Raw genomic sequence first — 20,627 nt, forward strand, 5'->3', positions numbered from 1 at the left:
CCTCTCCACCACTGAGATCTTTCCATCTTTGCCTCCCTGTCCTGTATTCGCCACCTCTCTTGGACATGCTGTTGTTTGCAGCCTCTGACTGGCGAGGTGGGCCTGCAGCTACAGCATTCTGTCGTTTTCACAAGTGAGGTGCAAGGTGGCTTTTGCTGGAGGTGGTCCTGGGGGGTCTCTTGGTGTTCAAAACGACCCCTGCTGTATTGACTGGCGGTCGCAAGGTCTCTCAGGATCTGAGCTGTCTGGTGTGGATTCTTTTTATTATTATTTATTATTATTATTATTATTATTATTATTATTATTATTATTATTATTATTTATTATTATTGTTTTGGTGACGGCTTGTGCAAAAACTTTTCCCAAGACCCTGGATTTGGATCCTGGACACTTGAGTTTCGGTGTCAATTTGGGAAGGGCCACTGGAGTCTCCTGTGTTTACTGATGGGATGGTGGGTGGGGGCATCTTTCTGAATGGGTGCCAGTTCTAAGCCAATCCCCCTCCCTCTCACCTCACCCTGACTAAAAGTCACCAGAGCGGGATTCCATTGAACTTTTATTCTGAGATGGGCTGATACAGAAAAGACTTTCAGGTCATGTTTGTATCTCAGGCCCCACCCCGCCTTTTGGGTGGAGCTCTGGAGGCCCAACTTAAAAGCCACACTGGGGCAGGAATGGGAATAGCCGGTTCCCGTAGTTTTAATACTCATCCCTTTTTAATCCTGAAGCTGCTGTTAAGCTCTGCTTCTTGCCTGGAACTGTATGTACCTGGGCAGGCAAGTCTCAGGGACAAGAACCCATAGCTGAGAAAGACTGTGTTGTCTGTTGGGAAGACTCTTGGTGTGCCTTTCTTTTTAAATTAGTTGGAGCTGGCTATGAGGCAGGATGCCTGGGTAGCCTCAGGGCAAACAGAGTCCCATGGAGCTCAGACTCTGACTAAGCTACTGGCTTTGTCCATAAAGAGCCTAAGTAGATCCCAGCACTAGCAGGACACTGATGCCTCTTCCTTCCCCAGCATGTCGGCAGATCCATGTCTGCTCCATAGTATATGCAGCAGGGCACTTCTCTTGATGACCACCACCTCTGCCTTCCGCCTGCCCCCTTCAGCTGCTATGCTCACCATGTAGCCACTGGCTGCTGCTGCTGCTGTGGTGTGTGGCTGGCTCTGGCTCTGCTTGCGTTGCTGACGCCACTCGCTCTCTTACATTGCCTACTTGTGCCTGTAGGCTCTTAGCTCTGCCTTTGCCTTAGCTGCTCTTGTGCCCAGCACCCTCCTTTCGGCCTGGGCATGCATTGTCAAGCTTGCTTCTTCTCTGCGCAGGTGGCCGGGTGAAGACGTGGAAACGGCGCTGGTTCATCTTGACAGACAACTGCCTTTACTACTTTGAGTACACCACGGTGAGTGGCACAGGGTGCTCTCGTAAGTGTCCACGGACATGATCCCATGGCGGGATTGCTAATGTGCAGTTTTGAAAGATGGACTATGGTATGTAGTCTTAGGCTCATGTAAGAGCCCAGGACATGGGTTATCTGGTGTCAACTGCATAGCTGAGCTCTTACTGATTGGTGTGGGAATGGTGTAGAGCAGTCTTCCTCAACCTTGGCCTTCCAGATGTTTTGAGACTACAATTGCCATCATCCCTGGCCACTGGTCCTGCTAGCTAGGGATCATGGGAGTTGTAGGCCAAAAACATCTGGAGGGCCAAGGCTGAGGGAGCCTGGTGTAGAGGTACTGCAGACTTGGCTTTAATTATTTCATATATACACACATACCACCTTTTCCCTCTGACAAGGATTCAAGGTGGCTTACACATTACAATAAGAACAGCTAAAAACATAGGAAGAAAAACTCTTAATTATTAAAAAACAGTTAGTTTTAAAACTATAAAGGTTTGTTTAACTATCTAAACTAACTATATATTATTAGAAAGGTACAGATAATTACTTTGAAAAAAGCATGGCACCAGCCCTTTCATTAAAAGCAAGTCAGTTGCCCAAAGCCTGTTGTAACAAGAAAGTCTTCAGCTGCTGGCGGAAGGACAGCCAGGAAGGAGCCAGTCAAACTACTCTAGGGAAGGAGTTCCAGAGTCCGAGAGCAACCACCACAAGGTCCTCTCCCACATCCCAAAGGTGCCTGTGAGGGTGGCGGGACTGAGAGAAGGGCCTCCCCCAAAGATCTCAGATCCTGGGCAGGTTTGTATGAGGGATTGCGGTCTTTCAGATAGCTAGGACCTAAACTGTATTGGGCTTTATAGGTTATATAAGCAGCACTCTGAATTGTGCCTAGAAACAGACTGGTAGCCAGTAGACCTGTTGTAACAAGGGGCTCTCTATAAGCAGCCCCAGTCTACAATCTGGCTGCAGCTCTTTGAGCCAGATGAAGTTTCTGGACACTTTTCAAAGGTAGCCCCATGTAGAGTGTGTTATAGTAATCGAAACGGGATGCAACTGAGGCATGTGCCACTGTGGCCAAATCAGACATCTCAAGGATATATATTGGGTGCAGCGCATTCTGTTGTGGACCCATGAAAGCGAATGCCCTAATAAAGCTGTTAAGTCTGTCAGATGCCATGGTTGTGTTTGCAACAGTAGGCTACTCCTTTCAAATGAGCATTAAGGATGAATCCTTCTGAGAGCAGTGTTCTTCCTGTTCAATGTTGGGATGGAATAACCTGTAATATTTTGTCAGAATGAACCAGCCTGGATGTGTCTGAATTAACAAATTGTCGTCTTGCAGGACAAGGAGCCACGAGGCATCATTCCCTTGGAGAATCTGAGTATCCGTGAGGTTGAAGATTCCAAGAAGCCCGTGAGTAAATGCCAGTGCTGGAGAGCACTTCCTACCTGGGGGGAGCCTAGGCTGCGGATACTGTGTGCATGTAAAAAGAAAGAAAAGGATGGTACCAAGAAAAACTGAATTATGCAAATCATTAACTAAGCTTGCCTACTTTTGTAGAGTCGAGTCTGATTCTGCCATGGGGGAAGAGGCAAAGCTATGCAAGGACACCCAGCTGGCTACAGAAAAATCCTGCGCAGGGATAAGCCAGGCTTTTGAGACTTGACTCATCTTTTCTGCCCTAAGAGCAAAATGCTTGATGTGTTTAAGTGGATGTTGATGTTTGCAAGGTGATGTTAAACCTGCACAAAAAGTACTATTTTCTGTGCTTTTGCAGTGCAGGATATGCACTGTCTTTTGGAGGTCTCCACCCTGTAGCATCTGAGCTGTTAGTGACTGCACTTGGATAATGCTATCAGAGCTTAAATAGCCCAGATAGGAAAAAGCTCCATTCCTGTTCACAGCTAGTTCGCTCCTTCCTCTGCTTTGTGATCAATCCAACCAAAAAGTCTCCACCCATAGTTTCCTTGTTTGGATGAAATGGGGAAACTGTGGTTAATCAGTGATATTTCTAGTTTGCTTTCTTGAGGAGCAATGGGGCTGCATGTGTGGGTAAAAGGCTTATTCATAATTACGTCTGATCCTCAGACAGCTTGCCAGTGATTTCTATCAAGTCGTTCTGGCCAGGAATGCTGATCCAGCTAGTGGAATTGTAGGCCCTTGATGAGAATTGCCTTCCCAGAGTGTTGCATTGCTGTCAGGAAGTCATACCAGAGAATTGGTTACTTGCTGTCGAAAATCCTGTAATTCCTGCTCTTGAAGGATGTCTGGGAAATCCCTGGAATATGCAGAAAGTTTGAGCTGGTGTTGGCCACAAATCAGTTCTGTTTATCCTTCTCTTCTTGCAGAACTGCTTCGAGCTGTATATCCCTGACAACAAGGACCAGGTGATCAAGGCTTGCAAGACTGAGGCAGACGGGCGTGTGGTGGAAGGGAACCACACTGTCTACCGCATCTCTGCACCCACCCCAGAGGAGAAGGAAGAGTGGATGAAATGCATCAAGTGAGGAGGGGCAGGAATGATGTGAAGGGATCTGGGTAGTTTGCTTGAGCAATGTGTCATTCATTCATTCATTCATTCATTCATTCATTCATTCATTTGTATGTTGCTTTTCTGCACACACACAAATGCTCAAATTGGCCTACGACAAAGAAACAAAGGTGCATTTCAAACAAATACTACAAAACAATTTCATAATAACAAACCTCAAAAAGCACATTCCAGCGCTTATAAATATATCAAAGATTACTTAAAAATGTACATCCAATAGCCCAAATTAACAAGGGAGCTTCAGTTTCAGCCTTAGCCCTAGAAATATGCCTCCCATGATGTAGCTCACAGTCCCTCTCCTGCAGCAGCTTCTTATAAGGCTTACATGGGCAAAGGGTGGAGTAGCTGTAAACACCCCTCCCATGAAAAGAATTATTTCCCATTCCTCTAGATTTCCTCACTGTGAGGGAGGTGGGGGGGGGGCAACTCTGGTTAGGTGGGCACCTGGAATTTTGTGGAGGAGATGTAGCAGCTGAGAATGGGGCCTCTCTATAGCTCCCTGGTTGAGATTTGCCAGTGGGTTGTGGGTTATGAGGGGGAAATAGGGCAGCCCTTAATGAAGTGCAGTCCCCTTGATCTTCCTGCTCCCTCTTCAAGCTAAATAATGCTTCCTTCCAGAAACAGTCGCTAAGGGGGTGGACTGATCCTATAATTATGTGCTGGGTGGCATCTCCAATCAGTTGGGGATTTCCCTTAACACTTTGTGGGTTTTTTTACTCACTCTCTCTCTCTCTCTCTCTCTCCACCCCCACCCACCTCCCACTTGTCTCTCTTCAGAGCTGCAATTAGCCGGGATCCATTCTACGAGATGCTTGCTGCACGCAAGAAGAAGGTCTCCTCCACCAAGAGACATTAGCCACATGGCTTTGTTGAGTAGCAGTGACATTGGCAGCTGTTGCCTCTCCGTCTCCTGGCAGAGAGGAAGAGGAGCGAGACGACACAGACCCGCCTGCTCTGCATTATGACCCCGAGGGGGGACTAGCTTCAGCTTTTGCTATTCTTTTCTGGTTTGGGGGCAGGAAGAGTTGCGGGGGGTAGGCTATGTTGATGGCAACCACCAGCTCTCACTGACTTATTTAATTTGCAAGAATGCCATCTCCCTGCCAGCCCCTCAGCTGGGCAGCTTGAAGCCAAACCACGTCACTGGTAGCCCAAGTGGCAGGAAGAGAAGAATTGTTGGGGTCTTTTCTGCTACCGTGGCTGACTTGTTCCTTGCCTGTGCCGATGGTGAGGCAGACCTATTCAAGCTGCCAGCGAGAAGTGTCGGCTGTACCAGGCTTTAGGCCTAATACTCTCCGAGACCCTGAATCAGGAATGGACCACAAACTGCCAAAGGCATAGATCAGTCTGCAGCAGAGGTTGGGGGCATGGCTCTCTAGCACTGAAGCAGAGAGATCCCTGTGGCCCTCTGCATCGCCATGTTGCTCCCTGTTCTTTGGACAGGTAAGCCCAATGGCTTCTTTCCCCCAAAGCAGTTGAGCTGTATGCTCTTTCATGTTTAATTTCCAGGGTTCTCTGTCGCAAGGTGTTTTATTAACCACGTTGAGTAATAAGCAACCAAGAATGTCAGTCCCAACAGCTGGCATGATGAATAGCAAGGCTGCCACCTCCAGGATTTCCCCTGCCCTCGTTCTAGAGGGCACTGACTTAGGCTGCCTCGTATGTGAAGCAGGAATGAGGCCAGCAGAGGGCTCACTCAAGCAACCTTGCCCAGATGAGAAGGCAGTGCTCTTGTGAGCTAGCGGCATGCATGTGGTTGTGGGTGGGCAGGATGCTTTACAGGGAGGCTTTTCACCCCTTTGCCAGTGGCTGCTGGGAAACCCTCTCACCCAGCAACTGGGCACAAAAATTTATCCCTGCAGCCAGAGCTTCCTCCGTTTTTTGTTTGTTTGTTTAACATTGCAATCGGGAGCAGGCAGAGCTGAAGAGAAAAGACCTGCACCATTCCCCGCTACCCTGAAGAAAGAAGCTGAAACAGGCTGGCTCTGGATTCTTTGACATAGGCTATCTTCTTACAGTTGCACTTTTCAGTAGAGGGAGTGGATGGATTGGGATGAAGGCTGTCCTGGACAGTGGGGGCACTTCTTGGCTCTGAAGCACAAGCAGATGATTGGTTGCTGGGGAACCATTGGAAGCCCAGGGTGGGTGGGGTATGAGATGATGGCTTATGCCTGGAGCACTGAGCTGGGGTAGGCCGTAAGAAGACGGTTTTCCCCAACTGTTGATTTCATTATGCGCCTTGGAAAAGCTCCAGTTTTCCCCAGCTCAGTATTAATCTATTTATCGGAGATGTACATACTCTCTGTATAGATTTTTCTCCTTTTAGATTATTTTGTATTTGTTTTTAAATAAGAGGATTGTTTTCTGTGAAACATAGCAGAATTCTAAAAAAAATGCTGTGGCACAAGGGGGGGCGGGAAGCAAGGGGGTTGCGGGAGGAAGGTGGAAGTTACTCCTGGTCAAAAAGTTTGGTTACAGTTTTTTGTGTTGAATCCTTTTCCACCCCATTGTTGGGTTTTTGTTGCCACAACCTTGTGAACTAGCACAGAGCAACTGCAGCAAATAAATGTTGATCTCACACTTGGCTCTATGCCCTTCTTTGGCTGCCTCTGTCTCTGTGATCTACATTTATGTGGTTTTCCTATTTGAGGTTAGTAGCATTACATCAAGCAATTCAGGGGCCTTGGGCCAGTCTATTTAGATCTGTGAGATTGAGGACATTTCTGTAGCCATACTGAGGAAGGGTTTCATTGTGGCTTCCCTCCCCAGCTTTAATTTTTCTTTATCTGCCAGGGAAAGCTGCTGGTAAGATTGGTTTAAGTTAAGGGACCAGAATGTAAAGCATTCATCTGGCTTCCCAGCATTGACATTGGTTACTGATAGCTACCTGCTATCAGTAGCCAGATGCAAAGAGGTTATAAAGCGTACATTAGGAAATGAGGTTACAGTGGGTTGTATTCAAGCTCGCACTGAGGCAAACAGGGCAACAAATTCTCCTTGCTCAACAGAAAGTTCTTTCCCCAAACATGTTCTGGAAAATCTCCTAACCCTCTGGAGCAGAGCTTGGGGATTGTGTGTTTGGGGGTGGGGAGATGGGAGTGGAAGTCCCACTGTGCTAGCAGAAATCCTTGCACAGGTACAATTATTTAACTGGATACTGCCCAGGTTGTTGTTTTTTGAGAGGGGCTTAGAGAAGACCCTGGTGGATTTGGGATAAGACAGCAGGCTACAGTGGGGCCCCTAGTCTGTGGATGATTTGGGTTTGCATCTCCACAGTACAGTAGTGTACACAAGCTGTGGAACCTGCATGTTGTTATGTTTGGGGAACAACAAGAGCAACCCACTTGTGGGTAAAATGTAAGCATGCCTACACTGAACCCACCTCGTCACAAACCAGCATAATGTTAAGATAGTGTTATGTCTATGCCTTTCCCCTGCATGGCTTTGCAAAATCAGTTTTTGTTTCATCAGATTCTGGATTTTTAAAGCTGTCTCAGGGGATGTGCCTAGATGGGGTTTACATGCCAGTTGACCTCTATCTATTATAAAGCTTTAAAATCTTAGTAGCACTGTATACTTACAGAATAACAGGATTACCTCCAAAAATAGGCAACAATTGCTTTGTCTAAATAACATCCAGCAAAACTTAGGTGTTCACCTCCAGTGTGTCTCAGATTCTACAAAAGTGAATTAATCAGTCAGACAATTGCATTCAAAATACACATTAGCAGAACAAAGGTGGTGTATCTAATGCAGACTTTCTTGATCACCGCAGCTCTTCCTGATAATGGAGCAAGTGGGGTTGAACTTTGGCTAATTTCCTGCATGGGTTCTTAGTAAGAACTTCAAAATTCTGCTCGGGTCCACTATATTTCTTTTAAAGATCCCTCTCTTGCTAAAATTGGTTCAACTTTTCAAACTCATGCAGCCTGAGCAGCAACCAGCAGATGGCACCAAGGTATCACATTTGGGTTTGTAGGGGAAAAGGAATGCTTATCTGCAGAAATTACCTTACCTTAAATAATCTCTTAACACTCTAGGCTGTTATTCTTAAGGAATGTAAGTTTATAGCAGCTTTGCAAAATGGTTTTCAGTGCCCACAAAATGTAAATAAGAATCAATGTGCTATCTGTGGTGGTAGTGGGTAACCTGGTTTGATTAAGTCATAGGTGGGATGAATATGTTAGCAATGCTCATGCTTCTCATGATCTTCCACCCCTTTCTCTGATATCCAAAGCAAGGGGTGGGGGTTCACCTTGCCTAATATGTGGTCCCTGCCTGGCCTCTATGGGCGGGAAAGAGGATTCTCCTCATTTTTATGGCAGTGGTAGCAGTAAGTGGAGGAAGTGCTCTTTCTAGATGCTCTCAGTACCACATCAGGACTGAAAGAGCAGTGGTGCTTGGTCCTTCTGGCACTGTAGTATGGGGAGGGCATCTTCCAATGCTGCTATTTCAGCTTTTAGGGGAGTAAGGAGGAAGGGTGGATGCTTTGGGGTCATGGGGAGGTGCAGATCAAAGGAAACCAGGAACCCTCTCTCCCAGATAATTTATTTTAGCCAAAGAAGACTTTAACGGTGCCTTAATAACTTGTCCCCTCCTTTTGCAGTGCCCCCTTAAGAACACTGGGAGTTTGCTTCCAAGCTAAGCCATGCTTTAGGCCGACATCCATGGCATCACTGTTGCTTCTGAAAATACTGTAGAATGAGTCCCTACTTGTTCTCCACTACCATTTCCACTTCTACTCTTATCTAGTCCTCTTTCAGGGCTCCTGATTAGCATCCTTCTCCAGCTTGTGACATCATATCCCCACCACCAAACCAATTTAGTTTGTCTAACAGCGAGACCTGTACACTCTCTCCGCACAAGGTTCTCTCTCTGCCAACCTGGTCCTGTGTATGGTCTTCTCAGTGCCTCTTATTCTTCCATCATGGATGATTTCAGCAGCAGGAGCCACAGTGGGTTTCAAACCAGCTTCCTATGGCATTCCTCTCCGTTGCAGTCTGCACAGAAAAATGTGTCCGGGAGGATCTGTACCTTTGGGGTGAATATGTAGTTATTGTGCCCTGGAGTCCCAGGAAGGTGACCTGGAAAAGAAATTGCAATTAGTCTTACAAAGAGTGAAAAATGGGCAGCACGAAGCTATCCAAGCAACAATGATTGCATTTTTCAGTAGTGGTGCCTAATGGCAGAATACTTTATGCAGTTATGCGCCTCTTAATGCTATATTATTTTTAGGAAGCTGTTATTTTTCATTACCGCTCCCTCAAAAGGACATTAGATTGAGCTAGTTTGAAAACAAGAAAAATATTTGCTGCCTTTTACTGCACCAGGTTTTGCCCTAAATTGTCTAGATATCTGATGGAAGGCCTGAAAATGTCTTAGATTGGAAATTACATGGTGATTTGAAAGTAATTCACATGCATTTCCAACCTCCCTGGAGATGCTGGTGATTGATCCTAGGAGCTTCTGCATGCAAAGCTGATGCTCTACCAGTGAACTACAGTCCCCCCTCCCAATCTACATCACTCCCGGTGCCAGGTTCTCCATAATTTTTAAAATTTATATATGTGGGGTTTGTTAAGCACCTCTCTAAGCCAATCCCCCAGGAAGCTGCTTTGACTTCAAAGAACAAAGGCAGAATCATTAATACCCTGATGAAAGGTCAGATATTCAGAGTCAGACATGGAAAGGGGTGGCGTGCCTTCTCCAGCTGTGTGTTACTTAGCAGAATTGAGAGGGGGAGATTGCCAGAGAAACAGGTGTGATGTCACCACAGAGGTTTGGGGAACAGGGTTTTCTGGGAAGGAGGAGCAAGAAATGGGTGGAGCTCTGAAGTGTGCTGGCTGGAAAAGGCTGCACCGAGAAGCATGACTGGCTGCTGCTTTGGACCCAAGCTGCTGACAAGAGGAGCAACGAGAGATAGTCTTGGGATGTGTTGTTCTGCACCCCCACCACTGAAGGCTTCAGCTGTAAACATGTATAAAATAAACCATATTTCTTAAAGACACTAGTCTCTATTGTGCCTCATTCCAAAGGAACACAAACCCAGGAATCTCTTGCTACTGCCTGACAGAGATTGGGGTGGCCTGTAACAATATAATTCCTGAATGTGATACATTTTCAGTGCCCAATGCACCTCGATTTTGCTGTGTGTGAAATAGTCTCAGTGGAGCAAGGGGTTTTACCTCCATAAAGAAGCCTTTCCCTCTCTCTGATAGTTTGTCCACTTCCACTTTATAAATTCCTGCTTCCTGCAAAGGGAAGTGCACAGCTAACTTGCTCTGCTTCTAAACTCAAGATTATGAAGGTTTAATAGTATGAACTAGTGTGACTTGCAGCAAAATCTTGAACTATGGTATGCTCCTATTGAATGTTCCAGCCATACCTTCTTTTGGGGCACTCTTTGCAAGTTTAAGGGGATGGGACTGGTTGGGGAGGCTCAATGGGAATAGTATTGGAAGTTGCCTCATTCTGTCTAATAATAGGACCAGCCATGGATCTGGAGAAGTAGAGCTGGGGGGGAAACTTATACAGAGAGACATAGTGGTTAAGAGCGGTAGATTCGGGACTTCCGGGTTAACGCCAACAGCTAATGGCGGATTCTCTCCGAGCTCCGGAGAGAATCGGCTCCGTGGGAGACGGGTCCTGTCGCGACGGCGACGCGGGGGCCCTTAAAAACCACAGGCGCTGAAGCCTGTGGACGTAGCGGCTCAGTGGGCACCATTTGCGCCCCCCCAACCCGCGAAGAAGCCTTTTTAAAGGCTTTGGAGTGGGGGAAGGTGAGTGGCGTGGTGCTGGGAGCAGATCGCAATTTCCACGGAGCGAAGCCGCAAGCCATGGCTGGAGAGCGTTGACTTTCTTCCTCGAATTTGGAACAGTAAAGCAACAACCCGTGAGTAACAAGAAATCTGGATTTAAATTTTTTCCTAATTTTCTGAAATTCGGTACGACCGGGGGAGGTGTCAAAAGGAAGTCCGCCCCCCCACTCATGTAGATATTCGGAAGCAAGAGTTAAATAAATGAGGTCGAAAGAACACTCTGGGTTTTTTTGTGTGAAACGAACGTTATTAATTCCACGATTTGGAAAATAATCCTTTACTTTAAGAAAGGAAGACAAATTGACTGGCAACCCCCCCCCCCCCTGAAACCTGGGAGGGTTCCATGAAAGTGCTGGCCGTGGAGTTATAAGGAGTTTGACAGCTGTCAAACGAACTGTCAAACAAGAAAAAGCTGCATATTGATACTTTGGCTGGTTATTTGTGTTGCATTTGGCTTTGAGCCGTTGGAAACAAAGAAGAAACAAAATAAATAAAGTAACTGGACTGTTGGAGGAAAAATACTAAGTAACCAAATCCCTCTAGAGGGGAACTAGAGACATTACAATGGCAGAAGATGGAAAAATACAGGCAGAGCTACAGAGAATGTTTTACTTTGTGGGAAGATTACAAGAACAGCAAAATGCCTTCACAGCAGATGTTATGACCTTGAGCCTTAAAGTAGATAAACTTGCTGACTGCACAAAGGAATTGATTCGAAATACTCTGGCAGTTGAACAAGAAAATAAAGATGTTGTTTCTAAGGAGGAAGAAGGAGGAGTTGGAAAATTGGCAGAGAAAGAGGACAACCAAAAGCTTTTGAAAATGGATTATAAGGGAAACAAGTTTTGGATGACAGAAATTTGCTTTGAAGCTGAAAAGGAGGACTGTAGAAATTTCTTCATGGGAAGAATGGAAGACCTTGGGATTATAAAGTTGCACAATGCGAAAGATGGGGCCTTTGGACTACTTGGGACTATTGGACTTAAAAGAAATATGAAATATTACCTGGGCTCCACTTTCGAGTATGGAAATCTGGTTGGAGGAAATGCAGATCCTATTGGGACCGAGCTTTTTCGAGACATGAGGTTCAAGATAAAGGACTGTCAACAAAACCGGCTGAGAGGGAGTGAGAGGGAGTTAAGAGCCTCGGACGTGTGGGATCCAGGCTGAGAACCGACAGGATAATGGACATTCTTTGGGGACCAAAACCGGGAACGGGGGGAGGAAAGTTGGGATATAGAACTAGAATTTAATGTTTCTGTAATTTGGTATCACTACGAAAGTTGGGAAATCATTGGAAGGGAACTTGGGTCGACCTTAGAAAAGAAGGTATGGAGGGGTATTGTGCCCAAACCAATTATATGGGGAAAATGTATAAGGTAAAAAATTAAGTATATATAATTTTGAAAGTTAAGTATATAAGTTAAATTAATAAGAACTTGCTGAACTAGATATTGGAACTGGGATACAAGAAGGGGAGGGGAGGGGAAGTCTGCAAAGAGGGTTAAGAAGTTAAGGATATGAAATTATACATGTTTGTGTTTGTGTTTGTTTGTCCATGTTGTATGTTGTGGATTGTGTGTCTTTAAAGTGTGTAAAACTCAATAAAAATTATTATAAAAAAAAAATAATAAGAGCGGTAGATTCGTAATCTGGGGAACTGGGTTCGTGTCTCCGCTCCTCCACATGCAGCTGCTGGGTGACCTTGGGCCAGTCACACTTCTCTGAAGTCTCTCAGCCCCATCAGTGGCGTAGCGTGGGGGGTGCAGGGGGGCCGGCCGCACCGGGCGCAACATCTGGGGGTTAGGGTTAGGGGGCGCAAATCCACGGGTTAGGGGGCGCAAATTACTTGCCTTGCCCCGGGTGCTGACAACCCACCCTACGCCACTGAGCCCCATTCACCTCACAGAGTGTTTGTTGTGGGGGAGGAAGGGAAAGGAGAATGTTAGCCGCTTTGAGATTCCTTCAGGTAGTGATAAAGTGGGATATCAAATCCAAACTCCTCCTCTTCTATTGCCAAGAGCTAATTTCCATTCCTACTACTTACACCATCTCCACCATCATGCCCTAAGAGGCCCTTCCCGACACTGCCTGCAAATTTAGGAGCACTTTTGCAGGGGGGAATCTTGCAAATGTAAACAGGAACCATCTCATGGGGCAGCCTTAGGTTTAGAGAATGCCCCCGCTGTGGATAGCAGTGCAGAGTGAATTTGTAGCCCCAATTTTTTGCCTCACACAATTTGACATAAAACAGCCGAATAGAGATGTTCCTTCTCCCTTGACTAGGTCCTCCATCTGCCCTTCTGCTCATCCATGACAGAGAAGCATCAATATGCTCCTCTGACCCTACTCTTCACTTCACAAAAAGTAACCAGTGGTTGGTTGACACTGTTAGGCCACACAGCAATCTTAACAGCAAATGAGCATGGCACCTGCGGGAAGAAATGTATTTTGCAGGCTGACTGCTGGGTCAATCCAGTGTTTCTACAACAGAAGCGCAGCTCGGAGGAAAATGTAGCAAGTGTGAGAAAAATTAACACGTACCGCTTGTGCACAAACAGCTTTGACTTCCTCTGCAGTGTGAAGAATGCTCTAAAATCTCCAGTCCACTTACCACTTTCTCAAGTGGCAACCATAGTATAACCAGGGGCCATCTGAATTAACCTGAAGTCTCACCTGAGAATGGAAACAGAAAGATGTGACTTAGTAATCATTGAGGAAACTGCTTGTTTGAAAACAAGTACCTTCAGCTACTCAAAATTGCTGAAATAATCCTCCCCTGTAGAGCTCAAAGTGGTAGCAACATAACATTTGGTACAGAAGGGCTCTTGATCTGTGAAGAAGTAAATGATGCCTGTGGTATTTTCTAGAAAGAGATAGATGGTGCAGAAAAATAACGTCCTTAAAACCATCTTCCATATACCACTGTATACCATATACCAAGACAAAAAAGGGAGAAAGCAGAAATACCAGGATGACACACACACTTCTAAACCATGAGGAGATAAAGGTGATAAATACCTGGTTTATAATGTATACGGGCTACACCTATAAGATGAACAGTAACTGGTTGCCCTACTTGGTTTCTGTTATACGTACAACCTTCAGCCAGGTATCCACATTAGGACCACTCCCCAGAACAGAGGCCTCCTGCATGCTCAGGGCCAATATTTTCCTCAACTTTTGCCTTTAGGAACCACTAGATGGCAACCACATAAAAGTATCTTACACAAATGGCCCCGCTTAAAGGGGCTCTGGTCACTCCCAGAACTGGGTGGGCTATGGGAGCAGAAAAAAGCTGTGGGGGGAAGCAAACCCACACAATTCCCCCCCCCAAAAAAAATAACCTCAAAGTTCACAGAGCTGATGCAGAAAGAAACTTCAAGACATATGTGAAGGGGTGTAAAATAAATTTAAAATGTGAGGGGTCGATTCAGCTGCAAAAGGCTGCCCACAGACATTGCCAACAGCACTGTGGACCAGGCCGAAGCCTCCATTGCACTGAAAAATAAAGGCCCGCAGCAGGGCAGAAAGAGCTAATGCTCCCTCTGCTGGCTTAGTCAGACCTGAGCAGAGATACAGGCTGGAGATTGTGTCTCCTCAGCTCAGCTGGCCCCAGATATCATCTCAAGGTCAATTATGCAAAAGTCTCTCCCACTAGCTGTCACCCAGGCATGGCAAAGCGTCTGTTCAGTTCTGCACGCTGAATGACTCTGCTGGACAGAACAAGGATCAATAGTATGCTAAAAGTGAGATACAAATATTCTTCTTGGGAGAGGAAGGGGAAAACAATACAAGAACCACTGGCTTGAGGGCCTGTAAAAATAATGCCTGTTTGGAAAGCCAAGTCACTTGCTTACTTAGCTCTGTTATTGGAAGTTGGTGGTTGGTGTGTCAAAAGCGAGATTCATATTTTTAATTTGGTAAAGCAACAAGTAATGTTGTCTTACAGGGCAAGTGCTTGAGGGCATATGCTAGCACATTGTTCTCTGTGCATAGCATTAAAGCAAAGGAAAATAATGCATTTGAAGGATATTTAAATAATTAAGCTTGAAAAGGCACAGCTTTGTAATAAAAGTAGGGCATATTTTCTGCCTAGGGAGTTTCCAAAGCACAGAGTTCTCAAATAACAAATTGTAATCATCAGCGCTGAGAGCAATTTAGCTCAAAGATGTGTGTAAATCAGAGTTTTTTAATATGAATGTTTAAAAATTCCACATATATTAAAAAGCTCTGCACTTTTTTGATCTACACACATCTTTGAACTCATTGCTCTCAGAACCAACAATTACAGTTTGATGAGTCACCAGAGAGGCACAAGCAACACAACATTTAAGAGAGCGCAGGAACAGACATCCTGATAAGGTGCATGCTGGGATTGTTTGAACAGGGAACAGGTGAGAGCCTGGGGCTCCAAATGTAAGAAGATGGGGAACAGGTTATGGCAGCTCCCAGTTTCTCTCTAAGGTAACTTCATGATTTGGCTTCTGTATTTTAATTCTAGTATTAAACCACTTTTGTGAAAGCAATGTCCACTTCTTCATGGACCATGAAATTTAGATGTTGTTATAAAGCATGGTTTTCAAACAAACTACTAGATTTTGACCACTAGATTTTGACGTGAGAAAGTAAACACTTTCCTCATCAGGGTGTATTAGAAGAAGAGAACCTGTCAAGATCCAGACATGGAAAAGATTCAAGGGTATTCACATAGTAGGTGATTGACTAGTTTGGGATTTGCCTCAAAAGAGCTACACAACTTCGGAGACAAAGCAAAGTAACAGTACTTAAGTCGTTAGTATCAGTTCTGCAAAGGCTATTCATGCTTCTTGAAAAAGAGTATTAGCACAAATAACTGTACTTATAAAGGTCACTGAGCATGGAAGGTGCTGAACCACATGGTCTGGGAAGCCCTTATGCAGATGGAAATGTGCCAATTGTTCTTTAGTGGCCAAAGCATCCTCCCAGCACATGGTCAAATTGAAGCCGACAGGTGCTCTGCTATATCTGAAGGATGGGTTCAGGTCTAGACTGAAGTGGAGGGAGAAGAAGGTGGCGCATGCTGGCAAACAGCACCCTGCCCCTTCTGCTTTGCATTCCTGCCACTGCCTGAAGCAATGCAGAAGCAAATGCCCTTTTGTAATGGGCTTCATTACAGGGTTTGGTCTCCACCTGAGGGGAAAGAGAGGAGGGGAACATCTTGCTAGGCCAAAGATGATTAGGAGGGGCAGAGCTAGTCAGGTACAGGGGCACTAGGAAAAGCAGCTAGCCAGATAATGCAAACAGGAGGAACTGTTTTGAAAGTACTGTAATCTTAACCATGCCAACTCAGAAGGTAGTACCTCTGGTGGGCTCATGCTCCTTCTGGGGTAGTTTGTCCACCTTTGGTCCCCTGTGGCTCTTAGAAGCTATCGGCATGCAAGAGCCACCACATCCTGGGAACGGCTCAGACAGTCCAGCTAAACCAGATGAGGGTAGCAGATTGGTCTCAAACCCTCAGTGAATTAGGGATTTCCCTGGCAGGCGAAGACAGGCTTGTGGTGGATTGAGACCAACAGGGGGTCCAATGGTGAGGAAGGCTGTTTCTGCAAGTGCTGTAGGTAGAAGTGAGGGGCAGATGGGACTCATCAACCTGGGAAGATAGCCCATCTAGCAGAAGGAACAGTCTGACCCTAAACCTCCACTGCCTTGCAGAACATCTTTGGGAAAAGAAAAGGGTAAGGAGTAAACCCTACATAAATCCAGAGTGGAGTCCCTAAGACAGTTGTATGGTGCCTTGCTTGCCTCTTTCCAGCAACTCCAACATCCAAGCTGGTAACAAATGTATTGCTCTTCTTTCCTTTGAACGACATCAACAAGGCTGAGAGTCTTGTCATCTGCGCAGCCCAGAACCTCCACACACACTGCCCAGGCTTGTGCCCTGAGAAGATCACATCGATCCTGCTAGTGCAGCAGTTTGACTTCGCCCCTGAAGGAGCACCCCATTGTCTTTCAAAACAGACGGATGCCAACAACTCCCAGATAAACTGAGTTAGTAAGAGAGGTGTATTGTCTTGCATGGGTACAGTGTGTATAATCTCAATGCAAGGCATTGTGAACTGTTGAAATCTGCTGCTTGCATGTGTGTGCATGCAAACAGACAAAATTGTATAAAATTGTCAACCAGGCATAGATGATAAATTTTGCTGGCTGTCTGATAAGTTTTCCATGAGTCCTAGCAGGAGATAGCAGCAGTAGGAATAGCAGCCAGCAAGGTGTTATCTGTCCTGAATCTTCTAACATTCAGCTTCATTGAACATCCACGAGTTCTGGAGTTATGAGAGACAGAGAAAGTCCTGTCCTGTTCAGGTCTGATGCTGAATTCTACAGGGAAAGGAAGCCTGGAAGCTGGCTCATGGATAGCACTAAGCGAATGAATTGTTCCTCCCGGCTCCACCCACATGTAGAGAACTCCAGAGCCTTATAAGCCCTTGCGGTGTTGGAGGGTTTCAGGGGTCATGACACCAATTTCCTTCCATTGTGTAGCACCACTCACGGCCCTGTATGATTCTGCAAGGCTGTGCAGAAGAAGAAGGGTTTGGATTTGATATCCCGCTTTATCACTTCCCGAAGGAGTCTCAAAGCGGCTAACATTCTCCTTTCCCTTCCTCCCCCACAACAAACACTCTGTGAGGTGAGTGGGGCTGAGAGACTTCAAACAAGTGTGACTAGCCCAAGGTCACCCAGCAGCTGCATGTGGAGGAGTGGGGAAGCGAACCCGGTTCCCCAGATTACGAGTCTACCGCTCTTAACCACTACACCACACTGGCTCTCAGCAATAGGGCTGCAGAATTATTGTCTTTCAGTTCCTCCCCTGTTCTTCTCAGCTGCTCCACAAATTCCAGCATGGAATTCACATGCTCCCGCATCTGCTGCCCCTTTGGAGCCTCATCCCGTGCAGTTTGAGTAGCGGCAGCAGCTTAGTGCCAAATTCAGAAGTGCAGGGTCCTTTCATGATAGTCACAGCCTGTGTCCCTCTCACAGCCACACCATCTTCTAAGATTATGTAGTCAAAATGAGCTTTCAGTCTCTTTGCTTGGAATTCTGTTTAGCACAGACACACTGGGCAGCTGACCTGTATAAATGCCTTTGCCATGATTAAGAGCAGCAGCAGAGGGCAGTGGTGCTCCTATTTCATTTTCATGGGCCTTTACAAGAGAACTCCCTGGTGGTTTGTACTTCAGTCACTGCAACTGCCTGTATGAAGGACAGTCTGTAGATCCACTTTACTAACAAACCTAATCTGTTCAACTGAATGACATATATTCACAACACTGATAGTACTGTGGTAGGTGTTACTCCTTTTGTTATGATAGGCATATGACCCAACCTGCTACACACCCTAAGAACAGACACCCATTCCCCATACAGTAGCTATAGGAGGATAGTGGAGCAAGTGGCAGTTCACTTCAAAACACAAAAAAAATCTCACCCAGTGCAAGATGGTAAGAATGCCAGAAACAACCTTTATTTGTTAACAGGGAAAGAACAGCTAGAAATCATCAGGCCACGAAAGCCACAGCAGGTGGGCTCACTTCTGCCACACAAAATATAGTCACTTTATTGTTACCCCCATTTTGCAGAAGGGACTCGAAAACGAAGAGATAATAGCTAGCCAAAGAAGACACCCACTTCCGTCTGTGACTCACGTGCATTTTGAACTCAGTCATTTTACATGACGATTTACAATCCAGCTATAATTAATTACTTGGATTAGAGGCTATTTAATCCCATCAAAGTCTATGAGGCTAAACTATTTTAAATCCGGGTTAAGGAATTGTGCATCAAATGCTCAAATACTTGTACAGAGTTTCAGTGAAGACCTATAGAGCATAGTGCTTCTCTTTCTTTTGATCCTGAGATCTGAGGAATACAAAGGCACTTTCCTTTGCTGCATTAATCGTTCATAATTTTATATAACCAGGCCCTCCCTCTGTCTCATGCCCAATATGCTTCATTCACCCACCAGACCCATTTCCCACAACCCTCCTTTAGGTCTCCTGTTCCTGACTGACATCTTCACCCACCTACCCCACGACCCCACACCCCTCTCCCATTTCATGTTAGTTGAAGTTGAACCTGTGCATTCTCTATGCAGTATTATTTCTCTGCCCAACCCACTCTGACTCCTCTGCATGGTTTTCTGAGCACCTCTCATGTTTACACTCATGGATGTCTTCAGCAGCAGGAGCTATAGCATCCTTGGTGAGTGTCATACCACCTTCCCCTTGCATTGCTTTCCATGGCAGGCTGGACATGGAAAAGTGTCTGGAATGATGTGAACCTCAGAACTTAACACAAAATCAATGGTCCCAGGTCCTGGGAAGGTGGCCTGGAAAAGAAATTGCAGTTCTGCTCAATATCTCGCCTTGCAAATCTAATAGAACGGAGCCTACATTGGGAGTGCAAAGCACAGGGATAGCTAAAAAATAATTGTTGTGCCTTACAGCATATTGTAGCTTATGGAAGAATACTTCCTGCCTATTCAGCACAACAGCTTTCTATCACTGGATTTCAATTAGTACATGAAAGTAGAGCTTTCAGGCATAGTTGCTTTATTGTTTTTGGAAGGACACAGTGAGTGAGCTAGACTGAAAGGTAAGCCAATAAAATTATTATTATTAATAACAACAACAACAACAACAACAACATCATTATACCCCGCCCATTTGGGTAATATCAGTTTTTGCCTTGAGTCTTTTAGATTATTGGTTACAAAGCCAATATTCCCTCATTAAACACAAGGAAGTAGTTCACATGATGCAATATCCCCCCAAATTGTTTTAACAGCTAGGGTTGTGCAACCACTTCATCCAAATCCCAAGATGAGGCGGGATCAAAGTAGGGTCCCTCCAAGGCTCAGCTCTGCCCCCAAAGCGATCTGAGCAGAAGATCCCCCTGCTCTGGAGACATTCAGTTACAAAGCAAAGGTGATCTAAGCCAAGTAACCTGTCTCCAAAATGATTGGAAAAATGTAAACATCCCCAAATAAGGGAAACACGATGATGGAGTCAATGGGAGTAATAGAACTGGTATTTGCTCCCCGTAGCCTCAAACCCAGACGTAGAATGTTATCCTACATCCCCACAATCCTAGTATCTTTGTCCCAGTGCCTTTCCCCCTCACTCTTTGGCTAGTACTATGAATGGCACAAGGAGTTTGCTGTGATATTTTGATTCAGCTTGTCTCTTAACCCAACATTTCTACCTATTTGCTTTTTTCACCCTTCTCTATCTATCTACACGCACACATAGAACTTGTTGTCACTGTTAGTCTTCAGTTATAATAGCCACTAAGGCAGTTTTACTTCCTTCCTCTCCCAAATGTGGCTATGGTGTTCTGCATTTTATTTACACTTGTATCATCTCTCAATGAGTCATAGATCCTTCATAATCAAACTACATGTTTGTTTTCTATTCTTTTCCATCCTTCCCAATCCAACATTATATATACATACATCTATGCACATAAGCATATATACATATTGTGTGTTGTCCCCTGGCCATAGTGTTTTCTGGGATAGGTTTTGCATTTTATTTTCAAATTTTTTTACAAATAAGTTATGACTGTTCTGGATTATTATTATTATTAGAAACAGAAAAGTCACAAGATCTATGTGTCTCAAATTTGGCAGGGATCATCCCATTTTGGGAGGGGTGGGCCTTCTATGTCAGCAGGTGTTATGCACCTGTGTAACTATTCCAAAATTAGTGAATATTTTGCTTTCCCATTTGGGGTGCAATATCACCCCCTTCCTGAAGCAATTCAAACTGAATAGGGGACAGTCAGAAGTGAAGCAGCTTGGGTTGCTTCACATAGCCCT

At 45.3% G+C, this 20,627-nt stretch overlaps 1 protein-coding gene across 5 annotated transcripts in view; it reads left to right on the forward strand.

Moving 5' to 3' along the window:
• The window catches only part of CYTH1 (cytohesin 1), a 57,771-nt gene extending 51,244 nt beyond the window's left edge, over positions 1-6,527 (forward strand). For 3 of the 5 annotated variants that reach the window (XM_028715341.2, XM_028715313.2, XM_028715350.2), the window contains exons 10-13: positions 1,320-1,398; positions 2,738-2,809; positions 3,745-3,899; positions 4,725-6,527. In XM_028715341.2, the coding sequence (XP_028571174.1) occupies positions 1,320-1,398; positions 2,738-2,809; positions 3,745-3,899; positions 4,725-4,803 (385 nt within the window). In that variant the 3' untranslated portion in view covers positions 4,804-6,527. Of the gene's footprint in view, positions 1-1,319; positions 1,399-2,737; positions 2,810-3,744; positions 3,904-4,724 lie in introns of those variants that run through there. The other 2 variants (XM_028715330.2, XM_077924111.1) reach the window with 2 other exon arrangements.
• The last annotated feature ends 14,100 nt before the right edge of the window (positions 6,528-20,627 follow it).

This window comes from Podarcis muralis, chromosome 2, assembly GCF_964188315.1.
Source record: "Podarcis muralis chromosome 2, rPodMur119.hap1.1, whole genome shotgun sequence".
NCBI lineage: Eukaryota > Metazoa > Chordata > Lepidosauria > Squamata > Lacertidae > Podarcis > Podarcis muralis.